At 36.9% G+C, this 16,607-nt stretch overlaps 1 protein-coding gene across 1 annotated transcript in view; it reads left to right on the top strand.

The window, feature by feature from the left end:
- Positions 1-8,817: 8,817 nt before the first annotated feature.
- Positions 8,818-16,607, top strand: part of LOC149025071 (DNAse I-like superfamily protein) — a 28,270-nt gene continuing 20,480 nt past the window's right edge. The window contains 4 exon segments of the mRNA XM_089145280.1: positions 8,818-9,053; positions 9,184-9,475; positions 9,772-9,938; positions 13,201-13,266. Coding sequence (XP_089001406.1) covers positions 8,970-9,053; positions 9,184-9,475; positions 9,772-9,938; positions 13,201-13,266 — 609 coding nt within the window. The 5' untranslated portion in view covers positions 8,818-8,969.

Genomic DNA, 16,607 nt, shown 5'->3' with positions numbered 1-16,607 from the left:
TTGATTCTTCAGCTGGATAAACAATATTGGATTAACACTTGATCAGATCAACTACCTTAGCAACTTCTCTGGGTTTTCAGTTTACTTGTACTCTTGATCTGTTTTTAGTTTACTTGTAATCTTGATCTTTCGCACCAATTTGGAGTCTTGAGATGGTGAAGGTAACGCTTGAGGTTCAAAAGGTGGGAAGGATAATCTCAAATTCTCAACATAACAGATAGGATTGAGGAAGGTTATGTAAAGGAGTGTGGTTCTAAAACTCAGATCACTAGAAATGTAAATATTTTATTAGTTCTCATTGAATTTTTTTTTCAAGGACTTTTACCTATAGATAAATAGAACTTAGAAAAACTGAATTATAGAAAAATAAATAATAATGAATAAAATCTATATTACTGATGGTCCACTTCAAAATTACTGGTTAACCACAGATAATAGATTGATCTTGATCTTGTTAAGTCTCATAATGAAATGACCAAACTACCTTCTTAAGTATCAATTTACTAAATTACCCTCGTGTTTCATCCCATATCTAACCCTTAGGTGAGTGGAGGGATTCCCGAATCCCTTCACTCATCTCATTCTTGTAGTTTGCCTGTCGGAAACCACCACACTCCTCCCCCCCCCCCAAAAAATCCCGTGACTTCCTTGGCCTTCCTTAGAATTTGCTCGGTGGTATCTGCATAGGATCTAGAGTTGTTCTTAACCCTAGTGGGTCGAGGGAGTTTAACCTCTGTCTCTTTTTTGTGGGAGGGGGTACCGGTGTGGTGATTTTTTTTAGGCAAGGTGAAGGAAGGAGATGAGTGAATGATGAATCCCTTCACCCACCTAAGGGTTTGGCATGAGATGAGACATAGGGTAATTTAGTAAATTGATACTTATGAGGGTATTTTGGTCATTTCATTATAGAACTTAATAGAATCAAGGCCAATCTGTTAAGTGTGGGTTTTTCATATAAATTGTGGGCTCAATTGTGAAATTTGCCCATAACAGAATTATCAAACACTCATTTCCAAACGAAAGATAATCTCCTAACATACAAAAGTGTAAATGCAATTTTACACAAGAATTAGTCTCACAAAACAAAAATGTTACTAGATATATACATATCGATAAGAATTTTGGCTTTCTCGATGAACAAGAAAATAACATGTCTAAGTCCAAGAACAAGATTAATCATTGTTAGGGTTAGGGTTTAAGCACAATGGTTTCTTAAACAAGCATTTGATTGTTGAATTCTATAGAATCAGTTTCCATAGAATCTAGATTTAGGATTTTAAAAACTATTTGGTTAAAAGAAAATAGCAAATTCACTATAATCACTTGGTTCACTTAAATCTACTTTTTACCCTATAATAGATTCAAGGTTGAGGCGCCTCAATACCCAAACTCAAGCATGAATCTTGCTTTTAGACCTATGGTATACAAGAGGTTGATTCTAAAGAATCCAATTTATTGGTAACTCCTTGCTGGAAATTTTTTGCTCTTTTTATTCTACAGCAAACTGTCTCTCAATTTAAATCTGTATTGTCAAATAATCATTTTAGATGATTGATCCATGTTAAACAAACAGTTTTTTCAAATATATTCAAGTTCCAAGGTTAGTATAACCTCTTTTTTTTTTTTTTTTTTTGTACTGGTGCTTTTTTAATCCTGGAAATGAAATGCCGTCCGCAAGGGTCAAATCGAAAACCTCTCCACTGAGAAGTATGGATCTTTACCATTCAACCAACCCTGCATTGGCTTAACCAAATAGTTTTTAGTATGATTTAATTCTTAGACTCAGACTAACAAAACATTTATCTATTGCAAATTTGATTTTCAAGAACCATATTCTGTTGAACCCAACTCAAAGCTAGATTCTATAAAATGCAACAACCAAACACTTGCTAAAACATTAAACCTAAGTATCTAGTTTGCAATACCTAGACTATTGCTTATAGCTAGTATTTATATGTGTCAGATTATTAGTTGCACATGGATTCTTCAACAACCGAATTAGTAATTTGAGTTTTTAATTATTTGAATTTGTCAATTGCTCATGGACTCCTCAACAATCGAATTAGCAATATGAATTTGAATTCTTCAAAAGTTCCACACCAACAAGAGTCATGGCAAAAACATGACAACAATTGTCTTAAATTGCAAATTCAAAAGCATTGTGAACCTGGTCAAGGAACGAAATCTCATTGAGATTCTCCGTTTTGCCACCTAGCGAACCAGGCGAAATCTCGCCAAGATTTCACCAATATACCTGGGCTAAAAGCAATGTGCAGACATTATGCAACAATTCTTTAATTTGAAAAGGAAGAAAAAGAAGAAGAATCTAGAGCCCAAGACACCGCCTTCATGCCTTCCTGTTTCGACCCATCAATCAAAATTTCTTTCCAAGATGCATGATATGTTTTGTAAACAACTTTATATCCAATTTAAGGTGGAGAATATATAAAAGAGCTTTAGTTCGCATTCAAGATGAGTGATTAGGGTTTCAGACATTCAAAAATGTGTCCAGAGGTTGCTTGTTGGGCCTTTGGTATTGTCTACCCTGTTCTCATTAGGTTCCAGCTTTCAACTTAATAAAACATTTGGAGGTGGAAGAACGTGAGGAACAATATGGTTCAAAGCTCAAAAAAGTTAAAATTAATCTTCCATCACTCACCTCATTTTCTCTTCCAACTGTGGCGATGCTAAATAGCACCGCCGTCGCTACTACTTCTTTCTTTCTCTTTCTCTCTTTCTCCCTTTCTTTCTTCTTCTTCTTCTCCTTCAACGATTCGGCGATTTTTGTTTGATTCGTTGGAAAACCGAAGATTTTTCGATGATTTTCGGCGACATTAAAAAACTTTCGTTTTGCCTCTTGGTATCGGTTCGCCAGGGGGCAAAATCACCGAAATTCAATGATATGAGCTGTATCTTCTTGTGATAAGAGATCAATATATTCAAAAATATTTCAAAATTATTGATTTAGTTGTTGAGGAGTCCATGCGCAACTAGTAATCTAGTTCTATAGTTAATTGTCTCTTTAATAAAGGCTATTATACTTTTATATCATAACCAATCGAATTACTTATATTAGATATAATTCAAATATACTTCAACAATTAAATTAAACGAAAAAAAAAAAAAAAAAAAACCCAAGAAACTCAATTCATTTAATTTCTGTTAACAACGATAATGATTGTCAATGCGTTCATACGTGTTCATATTAATTTGAAGTACTAGAATTTGTCAAAAAGCATGCCCAAAGAGAGTAAGAGTACGATTTGTTCAGCTTTTCATATTGACTTTCCTTCCAGATAATCTATTGATGGAACCCATCCGATCCAACTGTATGTTTCACTTTCAGTCCCATTCATTACAAATCTCAAGATAAGCTTTCATCAAAAGTTTAGAAGGCAAGTAACAGTTCGAGGATGGCTTGTCATTTATTAACAAAATTGATGGCAGGAATTGCTGGTCAGAGAAGAACTCAAGTTCATCACCAGAAACTTCAGGAAATGGCAATGGAAATCATAAATTCCTGTTTTATATATTCATGGTTTTATGTCTCCAAGTGTTAACTTGTACTGGTTCTGAGGTTGTTTTTCTTCACTCTATTTAAGGTAAACTAGTGAAGTAGTTGGGAGTAGGACTCTTCACTCACTCTTTGATCGGAGATTTCAATGCCATTCATGCACCTCATTTCATTTTGTTGACCTTTATGAACCAACTTGTAGTGCTTCTCCTCTCTACTTTCATTTTTTTGGGGTGAGGAAATTTCCAGAGTCTTCTGACAAAGTTTTCTGAATTACATGGTTGCGATAATCAAAACTAGGGACGCCAATCAGTTCTCGGCGCATGGGATAAGACTTGATGGGACAGAGAGTCAAACTGTTATCTTGTTTGGTCTGAAAATTCAAAAAATTGAAATTTGGATCTCAACCATTGAATCTCAAGAATTGAGATCGAAATTTTGATCCGAAGGATCGAAATGTCCCACATGACGGTCCTGCGCATATATTATAAAGCAAGATCCAACCTACAAGGGAAGCTACCGGATATAGAACAAATTGACTTATTTTAGGGGGTATGAAAGAACAAATTGACAAATGCCGCATAACCTGGAGAATTGGATGAAGAAACATTGCTTAGAAACATGATCATCCTGAAGAAATTTCACCAGGTGGGTCACTTTAATTTTTTTCTTTAGGTGCAAAATATATTTGTTCAGATCAACTAGTGAAAATGATAAGGAACGTAGACTTGTCAACCATGGGTCGAAAATTTAAACCAATGTTATATTCTCATATGACATGGCCTTTCTAGCTAACTTATTAGCTACCGTATTAGCATTGCTATTTACAAACTTAAACGACAATATTCTCAAAAGAGTAAGCTATCATCCACAATGGGCTTAGCCTACTTAATGGGCCAATTATATCCAGACAGTCAAACCTACTTCAATTACCTTGAGATACGGACCAATATCAGGTCCATTTCTTCCAAGGAAGTAGATGTGTGACATGTGTCCCAACATCATATCAAATGATGAAAATTCACTTACAAGTCAAATCAATCAATTATTTAATGTAAATTATAAATGGATTTCAACCATTTGATGTGATGTCGGGACACATGTCACACATATACAAGAAAATCGATAGTTCATTTCTGACAAAGAAATAGATCTGATAAATTTTTCTCGAAACACACTTCCAATGCATTCACATTATACATATTTCTAACCACTTTTTTTTTTTTTTTGGTAGAGACATATTTCTACCAAAGAAATGGATATGATAAATTTTTCTCTTTTAATGATATTTTTAGAGTTTTTACATGCTTGCAAAACGCCTACCAGAGGGGGGGGGGGGAAATACATGCAAATCCATCATTTTAAATTGGAGCAGTAAATATTATAATAAAATGATTTCAACTAGTCTTAACATCGGTCATGTTTAGTCCTCCAATGCCGTGAGGCTTGTGATTTATTTATTTTGGTAGAAGAACTGCACTGTAAATGAAATTATCTTACATTGTAAAGAGTCCAAGATTCTTGAGTTCTCACTGCTGTCTTGGCAAGTGCATCGGCAACAAAGTTTGCTTCATCATGGATTGAAGTGAAGCCGGAGGCAAGGAATGTGTCACCATGGAGTCCTGGGGGCCGCTCCCCTAACCAAAGGAAAAGAGGGGTTGCCTTGTATGCTTGTTTGCTATGTTGTCAATACTTACAACATTTTATTGAGCAAAAGATGAACCGTTATGCCAATGTAGGGTTGGTAGAGTGGTAAGATCCATATTTTTCAATGGAAAGGTTGTGAGTTCAACCATTTCTCTCCCATCCAATTATCATTCTCATAAACAGATTTTTAGTGGTTCCTTAAGGATGAAGGTGAAATAGATAATAATAAAAGAATAAAACGTTATAGTCCAATAAAAGTGTCACCTAGACTTCTTTTATTTTATAAGAAAATCTTTTACCAACTTTTTTTTAATAGGAAAATGTCATCTAACTTGTTTTTGGTACAACGTCTAACTTTTTACTTTATCATTTACTCGACTCGTGACAGTATTTATGGAATTTTCAATTTATGCCTAAAATCCCACGGGTGAAAGTTCTGTAATTAAATTATTAAATTTCGATAACATGTTTTGCTTAAATGGTCTATCAACGTTGCTAGACAGGCTATGCATAGGGTTATCCGTCTCCGATGTACATGTTATCAATTGATGAAATTTCTTATTTAAAATCTATACAATCTTTTGAGTTTGTTAAAGAGAAGGGGAAAGAAACAGACCGGGACTTTATCAGGTCAATCTCCTTGTCAGAATAATTAATTGATGTGACTAATGAATGGATTTCAACTATTTGATGTGATGTTGGGACACATTGCACATATCTACAAGGAAATGGATGATCTATTTCCTTGTCAAAAATTGACTTGATATTGGTCTGAGAAAGACCGTATCAAAGGAAAATTTATCATATTCATTTCCGTGACATAAATTGACCATCAATTTCCTTGGATAATACATATGCCGCTGGTAATAGTTGAACCCAACCCCTCTCCACTGAGAAGTCAAATTCCTAGCCATCCTACTACCCTTCCATTGGCAGGAAAATGGTAGTTGATTGTAGTTCGGTCATAATTAAATCCATGACAGCCTAAGAATCGGTAGAATCAACCTAAAAAAACAAAAAAGGGGACCCAAACCGGTTTTATTAATGATTTAGTTTTACTTTGGCCAACATTTTGTTGTAAAACCTACAAGTTAGGAGATCATATCAATGGAAAAACATTTTCAGTTGGGCACAGTAATGCACTTATATGTCAAACAAATGGTTGAGAAAACTTAAAAATTTAAATGAGTATTGAAGATTTTTTTTTTTAAATTCAAAATTAAACCTTAAGTCACAGCCTTTTGTTCGACATATGAGTGCACTAATGTGCACAACAAATTATTTTTTTCCCTTATCAATGCCTACATGTGCAAGTGAGCAAACCGAACAAAGAGAACATTAAAGACGTGAATGTGATGTTGTTGCGTTACGAAGCTTCACTTTAATGAGTGGTTATGTAAGTGGCATGCTATACAAACATGTTGTGGTTTGTACAAGAGTTCTACCTAAGATTATCACAAGGTTGAAATACTCTCTACTTTGGTGCATAGTGCATTCAACTTTTTATCTAATAGGTGGCTCATGTCAGGTGGACCGTGAGAGGAAAAAGATGGGTGCATCGTGCACCCAGGTGGAGGAAGTCTAAATCCGATTTTTGGTTTTGGGCAAAAAGTATAAATCTTTACACATAAGGTTTGGCTTATAAAGAAGCAACTTATGTTTAGTATGATTTTCAAGGAAGTGTACGTAAAAAACTCTAAAATGTATGACATATCTTATTTGTTGGGCCACACTACCAGGGGCCAATTTATTCTCCTTTTGCTTTAAATATGAGTATGCATCATGCTTAAAATGTTTGGAGAAGCGTCAGCAGACAAATTAAGCAAAGGAAAAAAAATATTTTAATTTCCTGATTTTTTTACAATAATAATGAAGAAAGATGTATAACCAAAATTATGATAAGCTGGTTCTTCTTCTTATGTTTAGAGAGTATTTCGACTTTGTGATAATCTTAGGTAGAACTCTTGTTACAAACCACAACATGTTTGTATAGTATGCCATTTAGATAACAACTCATTAAAGTCAAGCTTCTTAATGCAACAACATCACATTCGCATCTTTAATGTTCTCTCTGTTCAGTTTATTCACTTGCACATGTAGGCATTGATAAGGGGGGAAAAAGTCATTTGTTGTGCGCATCAGTGCACTTATATGTCGAACAAAAGGCTGTGACTTAAGGTTTAATTTTGAATTTAAAAAAAAGGGATAATTACTATTGGCCCCCTGTACTTTGATTTTATTACTATTGTATCCGCTGTACTTCTCAAAATTACTAATCCAACCTTCAACTTTGTCTATAATTACTATTGCCCCCTTACCGTTAAGTTCCGTTAGTTAACTGATGATGTGGCATTTTTATATTTTTCCAAAAATCCCAAAATATCCTTATACTTATCTCTTTACTTATTTACCCTTTTGTCAAGTTCCAGTAGTACCCTTAATTAAATGTGGACAAAAAATAACTATCATCCGTTTTATTCTATTAAAAAAAAAAACTAAATAAAGAAAGAATGATTGAATAAAACTCAAATAGAAACCGAAGAGGAAGGAAAATCGAATTCAACTCAAATTGGAAACTGAATATCACCTAAATTTTTTTTTTTAATAAATGAAATTTAGTGAGGGTGGGAAACCAAATTGGATTTGGATTTTATTCATTTATTTTGAATTAAATAAATGAAGTTTAGTGAATGTGGGAAACCAAATCGGATTTGGATTTTGCTCATTTCTTTAATTCAAAATAGATGAAGTTTTGTGAATGTGGGAAACCAAATCGGATTTGGATTTTGCCCATTTCGTTAATTCAAAATAAATGAAGTTTAGGGTAAAATTGACATTTAATCTGGTTTTATAAATGGGGTAGCATCGTTTTTTGATTTCTTAATTTTAATGAATGGCAAATTAGACATTACATATTCAAACTTAACGGCAACTTAACACCGTTATAAGGAAGGGGGCGTTTTCGTAAAGGGTTTTATTAGTAATAAAATCAAACTACAGGGGGGCAACAGTAATTATCCCTAAAAAAAATCCTCAATACTCATTTAAATTTTTAAGTTTTCTCAACCACTTGTTTGACATATAAGTGCATTGTTGTGTCCAACTGAGAATGTTTTTCCATTGATATGATCTCCTAACTTGTAGGTTTTACAACAAAATGTTGGCCAAAGTAAAACTAAATCATTAATAAAACCGGTTTGGGTCCCCTTTTTTGTTTTTTTAGGTTGATTCTACCGATTCTTAGGTTGTCATGGATTTAATTCTGACCGAACTTCAATCAACTACCATTTTCCTGCCAATGGAGGGATAGTAGGATGGCTAGGAACCTGATTTCTCAGTGGAGAGGGGTTGGGTTTAACCCCTACCGGCGGCATATGTAATATCCCTATCCCCTATATATAAAAACGCCTTTGTACAAAAAAAAAAAAAACACTACCATTTTCCTTAGGATGGGCTGGGCTGGGCTGGCTGCTTTCAGCCTGGGCCGGGCCTTGAATATTTGGGTCTGGGCTTGAGGTTGACTACCGTTTCTGGATTTGTTCTTGCGTCCTTATGTGCGGCCCATCCTAATATTTGGGTTTGGGCTTTGGATACTATTATAGATGATTTTACCTAAAATTCTATCTACGAAATAAAAAAGAATCACAAAAACGAGAAATGAGAAAAAGAAAACAAGAAAAACAACTTCAGAAGAGTTCCATGACACACTGAAGTTTGGCATCTTACTAGTGTTACAGGAAGGGAGAAAAGAGAACAAGAACTGAACTTTTAGCGCGTATAAATGGATTCAGTTGGAACTGTTTGAGCTATGAGGTTGGTGGCCTCTTCTTCGTTTCAATGCTTTGCTGCAGCTGCCACAGCTGACGCAACCATGTATGCATCCCGAGCATCTGTAAGTACTCTGTTCATGAATGAATTCAAAATTCTGTTTTTTTTCTTCTCCTTTTTCTTCTATAGAAAGATCATTGCCGGAGCAACTGCGTCACTTACTTTGAGTATTTACCTGTTATTTCTGTCAACAGTCTCGAGGTGGTCGAGATTTTTATCGGCGAGGGTTTTCGGATCGGTCGAATAGCAGTTCGGAGGCGCCCGTGAGCGGGGATTCGCATTTCAGGTCCGTGAGGGATGCGAATTCAGGGTTTCGGCAGGGGCCGAGAGGTCGTTTTGGCGGCCGTGGCGGGTACCCGCAGCAAAATTTCCGCCCACGGCCGCCTATTGGCCAACCACCGCGTCCCCATTATGGGACTTGGAGACCGAAACCAGTGGATTTCAGAAATTGGGAATACGCTTTGAAACAGCCTCCCTTTCAATGTGGTATTACTTCACGCTGAATTTCTTTGCTCTATATAGTTCGTTAGAAATGTGCTTTCTTTTCCTTTTGCAAATATTTGTACTCTCACAATTCATGTGACTGATGTGAGTCTCTGGATGCGGAGTATTGAGTAATTTAGGATTTTGCATCTGAATCACTGTTTGCCGCACTTTGGAAGTCAATTCAGTTTCATGGTCATATTTGAACAAGAACTGTAGCTATCTGAATTATATTGCATTCCTTCCTCTCCCCCTTTGAAAACGCTGCAAAAAGTCAACTTCTTTGTTTTGATTCACAGAACGGTTCGTTTTCTTGTCGTACAATATACTTGCTGACTACCTGGCCATGAAACACCGCCGGGAGCTTTATTTTCACATACCAAGACATATCTTAGACTGGCAGCGGCGAGTGAGAAACATAGTGTTCGAACTTGGACTGTGGTCACCTGACATCATGTGTTTGCAGGTATGGATTAACCGATTACTGTGTACTGGGTTATCTTTTTTATTTAATTGAATAAAATGCTACAGCCGCTTAATCCTCCATGCTTCCTGAATGTTCTGAAGTTCTTTATTCCTGTTAAGTATCTGCTTGAGCTTCCCCACTTTCTGAGAAATGTATGAAGTAAACCCAGTTGAAGCCAATCTTATGAACTTTTTTTAATTTTTTAATTTTATTTTAGTGCAATTCTGTGGTGGGTGGCTGGAGGGTGTCTTCTTCTTTTATTATTATTATTTTTTTTTTTTGGGGGGGGGGGGGGGGCGGGGAGTTTGTTTTGTTTTTGTTGTTCTGCCTTTGGTTATTCTTTTTCACAGTTTGACAACTGTTATCAGAACTTCAAATAGTTATTCGTGCTGCATCCTGCAAGAATATGAAGGTTGCTCACAAATGAACAGATGATCTTATAGTGAACCCTCTCTGGTTGCGTTGACTTTTTGTCCCTTTTCTAAATTGAAGTTGGAGGCAATTGTTGTGGCTGAGTTCTTCTAGCAATGGCTTTCTGAAATAAAATCAACTACATACCCATCTAGAGTTACAATGGATATTTCTTTGAAGAAAAAAATGCTATTCTACAAGATACTAACACAAATTGCTCTAGGATTTTCATAACCTCAATGCTGTTCTAGTGTAGGCTATTGTTTGCAAAATAAAATAACTACAAGCGCACAGTATCGCGTAGCTACCGGGTCGATCTCAGGGAGATATGCCACCTAGAATTCAACTTCTTAATAGTAATGCGGAGTGGAATGATTCAATTTTGTTAACTAATTACTTAAACTAAACCAACGATCCTAATCCATCATCTAATGCAATCGATTGACGAAAATAAAGCAACTACTATGCTAATAAGCGGAAAATGCAGTGACCCCCCGTCCCGGCGGGCCGGGCTTGCTCCGGTTTGTGGTCCGGTTGATGATGGCGGTTATGTAATCAGCATAAGGAAGGCCTTACCAGGGCCTTGGCATCTCGTCTGATCCGGGGGGGAGCGGGTTGCTGAAATTTAAATCCTATTAAGAATATGGAGGAGTAGATGGCGGGTGGAGGGGGAGCTTTGGAATCTTCTTCTTGCATCTTCTACCTTGATAAACAATTCGTCTCACCAACCCTAACACCGGATCTGTCTTGATCTGCTTGCTGCCCGGGCGATCCTCTTGCTTGACTTGCTTGACTTGTTGCATTGATCTGGATTCACTTGCATGTTACACAACTTCAATCTTCCTAACATTCAATCTAAACTAGACTAGGCCCACATTAATCAAGCTAGATAACTAGGCAAACTAAAGAGAATGAGTGCAAGACTAAGTAAAACTAAGGTAAGTCTCGAACTAGAGAAATCAAGTCTTTCTAAACCGAAGAGGAGGTATATTTATGAGAGGAATAATTTACAAACAAGGAAAATAATAATAATACTAATATACTAGTAATAATAGGAGTAATAAAGAGAAGGATAATAAAGAAAGGAGTTAAAATTGTAGAAATTCAAGGGAGGGAGAGAGAGAGAGAGAGAGAGAGAGAGAGAGAGAGGGGATGTGGGGAGAAATAAATAATAAAATAGTAATCGTTCGAAGGAAAGTGGAGGAAGAGAATAATAAAAATAAATAAAACTTAAGATTGAGTTACACGTAGAAGGTGAAGAAGAGAAGAGTGGAAAAGGAAAGAGAGAATATATGCTTTTACAAAACGATTTTGTGTTAATTAAGGAAAAGAATAAATAAAATAGTGAAAATAATGAAGTGGGAAGAGAGGACTATTAGAGAAATAAATAAATCTTCTAAAATAGAAAATCCTAGTCTTTGACTACTTGTGGGCCCCATACAATTCTCAATTACAATAAAGAAGAAGAAAAAAAAAATCCTAATCTAATTTTACAAGATATTCGGGTTGGCAATTGCATCTCTAGCCCATCATGCTCCAAATTAGGCCCACTTTCGCACTTCGAATTTGAATGGACCTCTTGCGTGTAATCGCATGTTTCATACCCAAACTCCGGATATTCGCTTAAGTCCTAAAATTCATAATTTGCAAAACACGTAAACCCAGGTAGCTCCACACAGTGTTAAATGCATGTTTTATGCCCTAAGATTTCACACATAAATGTGCTCATCAGCTATGTACAGAAGAAAGCAACCAAGCTCTAATCCTAATTCAAGAAATTACATTAGAGTAAATCAAGATCCTTGTACAAGACATTCTACGCTAGGCAGCCAGCTTAATTTCATATGTCACCTCAAATGGTTTTTTTATTGTTATTCCTCCCATGCATTTGTTTTGATTCTCTCCATCAGATTTTACATGTTTCCCTATTGTTGGTGACTCTATACCCTGGCGTACCTTAAATGTTTCTCTAATCTCTTAATCCTTTGCTTAACTTAACAATGTTAGCTTCTTTCTTTCTTCTTTTTTTGTTTTGCTTTTTTCTGGGTTATCTCCTGTCCTTCCCTTCTTTTGTGTACATGGGCCGGGGGTGGGGTGTGTGTGGAATTGGTACTGTAGTTTCCTTGTATGCACAGTCGAGTCCAATTTAAACCTGAACATTGCTGGTGGAGGGCTGGGTAGGATAGGAAGAAATCTAAGAAGAGTTAAGATATTCAGCTAGTAGAAGAATGCATAAAAAGCTTTTTCTTTTTTCCCCTGGGGAGGGGGTTACATGTTAAGAAAGCTCTCACACTCATGACACAGGCTGCAACCTCACATATTCAACTTTACTACATTCTCAATCTAGCTCAAATGGATTGGGGTACAATTTTTTATATGAATTTATCCAAGTTTCATAATTGAAGTCTAAAACAGCAATGGGGCTTACTTGTAAGTCCCGAAATTGTCCCAGGGAGTTCCATGTAGTTGTTCAGACTATGGGTTGGCTTCTAAATGGTTCAAACTGCAGCAGATGTGCGTGTAATTTGCTCTGAAATAAATCCTAAGTATCCTACTGTACCAAAACAAGGTCGACCTGATTCATCTTTGGGTCAGTCCTACGTATTGCACCTGTATCAGTTGCCTAAAGGTTTTCCATTATTCATCTTCCTTGGGTTTATTCCAAAATAATCGGTTTTATTAATTATTATTGAGGTTATTCTTACGTTGAGACATTTTTTTGATGCACATGATGCTTTTATTTATTAATACATCAATATTTCTCCAGCGAGAACCATTAGCATATGCGATTACTTATGTGTATGCAGTATCGTGTGTCCATCCGTCATCTTCTTGTTTTTCCATGATTCAGGAAGTTGATAGATTTCAAGACTTGGAGGAGGCTCTAAAATCCCAAGGATATGATGGCCTTTGGAAGGTACATTAATGGCAGAAAATATCCTTCTCTCATTTTTCTTAGAAAAGGAAAATAAATTGGATGTAGTAAATGCATGGTTGCACAATCTATTTTGTTCTGCTAATATGTCTAGAGGATCCCTGATGTGTGGTCAGACAACCTACATCAATTTGTAATTATTGTAAGTGGATCCCCAGATGTTTCTTCACAAACCTAAGTCAAGATGAATCCTCTCACTTCTTCTGTTTCACTTCTTTGGATTCATCTATAAGTTTCTCAACTGGGATGAAAGTTGGAGCTATTCCACCAGAAAAAGTCTGTTATAGAGGTTATTCAACTAAACTCATAGAAGTTTTGTGCATTTGAAAAGCTGTAAGAGGACACATTACAAGCTGCTTCATGCTCTCCTTGACTTCTCAACATGCAAATCTGGGTAGTACCCATCTTGGACTTATTTTTTCTGTTAAGAGAAAGATGATATCATAATGCTGCTTAAATTGTTTACTTCTCAATTTCTAACAACATAATTAATTTGTAAGGTTACAAATTCAGTGTTATATTGATACTTGATCTAGGATTAATATTGCTGTCACATATTGTATTGGCAGGGTGATTTTAAGACACGTGTCATAACATCATACTGTACAAGATACACTAAAGATACACATAGAAATGGTCAAGGTAGACATGAAATTACACTTTTTGGAGCAAAAAGGATTATAAATGAGAATAGGTAGATACTAGTGAATTGTGCTTGTCCTTGCAAATAATTAACAATTAAAAATTAAAAGTGCAAAAATAGAGCAAGTAGACAAGACACAATGATCTATAGTGGTTCAATTCAACTAGATCTACGTGCACTCCCCTTCTAGCACTTCTTGAAGGATCTCATTAGCTTGTTTACTTTTAGCATGGGGGGTGGGAACACAACACCTTTTACAAAATCCTTGGTTCCAAGCAAGAGCACCCTACATAATCTTTGCTTTTGGGCAAGATTACCCAATTACAAGTTAATAGAAATAGAAACAAAAGCTCAAATGCTAATACTTACAAAACCTTACGGGTGGCACTTCCCTTGGAATGACAGAATGCAAGTGAATGAAGAAGCCTCTACCAGACCAAACCGAACCTTGAGAATTACAACTTAACCTTTTGGGTCACTAAAGGAATTTGGGTATTGGGGAGGCTATCTGGCTATAGTCAATGCACGATGATGATGGCTTTTGAGCTCATTGTGATTCATGTCGAAGAGTGTCAAAATGACCTCTATTGTAGCCAAAAGGGGTCTAGAATGGTTTCTAGTGGATATAAAATGATCGTATTTTTGACCTACTGGTCGACCTGTACTTTCTAGCCGTTGGGAACTAGCTATCAGAGTACAGCTGGAACTCACGGTCAATTGGTGGTTGACTGGATTCATTGACCGTTACGCTTGCTACTTCAACTAGTCGACTAGGAGCTTACACCAGTATGTACCATTAGCTCACTGGAATACTGGTGGTCAATCAGGCTTAATAGGCAACTGGTCGACCAGAAAACTGACGGAATGCAATTTTAGGGCTTTCAAAAAATATTTGGGGGATTCCTTGTGTACTCCTAGGGAAGTTTGCTGAAGAGGCAGCAATAATCTCAGTGGCCATAATGATAAATGCAAGAAGCAGCAACCAAAACCAAGGCTAAGGAATACTATTACAGCTGGGCAGTAACCAAACCGGAAGAAGAAAAAAAATCTAATTATCAGAAGAAGGATAAGAAGTGGGGGTTGATTCTGATAATTAGGCTTGTAGTACCATTCCAAAAAAAATTCCAAGAATCGGGTAGCACCCGGAAAATTACAGAAGGCAGCAAGGATAGAATATGGTTCCCAAAAAAAAAAAAAAAAAATTCAGGAACGATAAATCATACCAAAACAGGGCAACAGCAGTTCAGAACACCACAAATAGCCAAACCATCTATATCGCACAGCCAGAATATCTGCCCAGGATTTTCACAATAGGAAGATCGAACCTTAAACCAGATCCAGAATTGTGTAGAACACCATCGCATGAAGAGAGGTTGATCAAAAAAAAAAAAAACTGCTATTGACCTGATCTTGGGTTGATTCAGCATCACTTTAGGTCCTTCTGGGTTGTTGAAGAAGGAACCTGTTAGGACCCTAGGGATGAGACCTTGTGGAATGAGGGTTAGTTAGGGTTACCCTAGGGATGAGGCCTTGTGGAATGAGGGTTAGTTAGGGTTATTTGAGATAATAAATAGAGGGAAAGAGGGAAGAGAGAGGAAGGGAATTTTGGAGAGTCTTGTGGGCAGCCGTAGGCTGAGGGAACACCGTGAGGTGGGGGGGTGACTGGCACCATAGAAACCAGTGTTATCTTGTTATTTATTGCATTCTTGTATGAATTTTTGGGAAGTATTATTAGGGTTTCATCAATTGGCATCAGAGTTAAAACGATCCAGGGAGGTGATGCCATTGCCTTCGTTTTCTGGTGAAGGAGGAGTTCAGAGATGGATTTTAGAGGTTTCTTCTCTTCTGCTGGGAGAACCAGATCAAGGAAGAGTAGTGGTTGGGGGTAGCGATCCAACATCTGGAAGGAGAGGCACTTGACTGGATCTATCACAAGAATTGGACGGCATTTTCTTGGACGGGATTCAAAGAAGCCCTGAGGTGTGAGTTTAGCGACGGGAGACAACCGACATCAAATTTGGAGATAGACAACAACCAGCTTGAGAAGTATCGAATGAAGGATGAAGTACTGCTGGCTACGGAAGTCACGCATCACCAAACGTGGAGCAAAAAGATGAAGATAGGATTGAGTGAAGATACCTACCGGACCAAGGTGGAGGAGCAATATTCTGCTATAAAATCGAGATGCAGTGAAGTGAAGAAGCATAGAAGGAGGCCAGGTACAATCGACAAGACGAGTTGCAGGCGGCCAAAAATTCTATTCGCAGGAAAGGAAGAAGACGGTGGAGTTTTAGGGTTTTTGAGGTTGGTTCGGCTCAACCCAAACCGGTCAATCAGTTTGGTTCAAACACTAAGGGCCAAGGAGCTTCTAATTCGGGCCCAATTCAAGTATGCTTAGAATCAGATTTAGAGCCCAAGAGATCCAAGTTCAAAGATTGGGCCGTACGTTTTCCTAAGAAACCCCCTTGGGCCCACCCCATCGTATTTCATTAACTCAATATCCAACCCAATATTTGTTAACCCATGATTTTAAGTGTTCATGTCTAGCCCATTTAATAGAATTATTTTGGGCCCAATACAATTTCATAACCCAAAACCCAATCCCTACAATCAAACCAACGATCAGCCCATTACTCTTCACCCATGGGTTTAAGTATTTGGACCTTACTCCTTTTCATCA

This window comes from Hakea prostrata, chromosome 2, assembly GCF_041222555.1.
Source record: "Hakea prostrata isolate BN-2017 chromosome 2, UWA_Hpros_2, whole genome shotgun sequence".
In the NCBI taxonomy this organism is placed as follows: domain Eukaryota; kingdom Viridiplantae; phylum Streptophyta; class Magnoliopsida; order Proteales; family Proteaceae; genus Hakea; species Hakea prostrata.
Note: the sequence above shows the minus strand (reverse complement) of the source record. Positions and strands in the feature narration are given on the sequence as shown.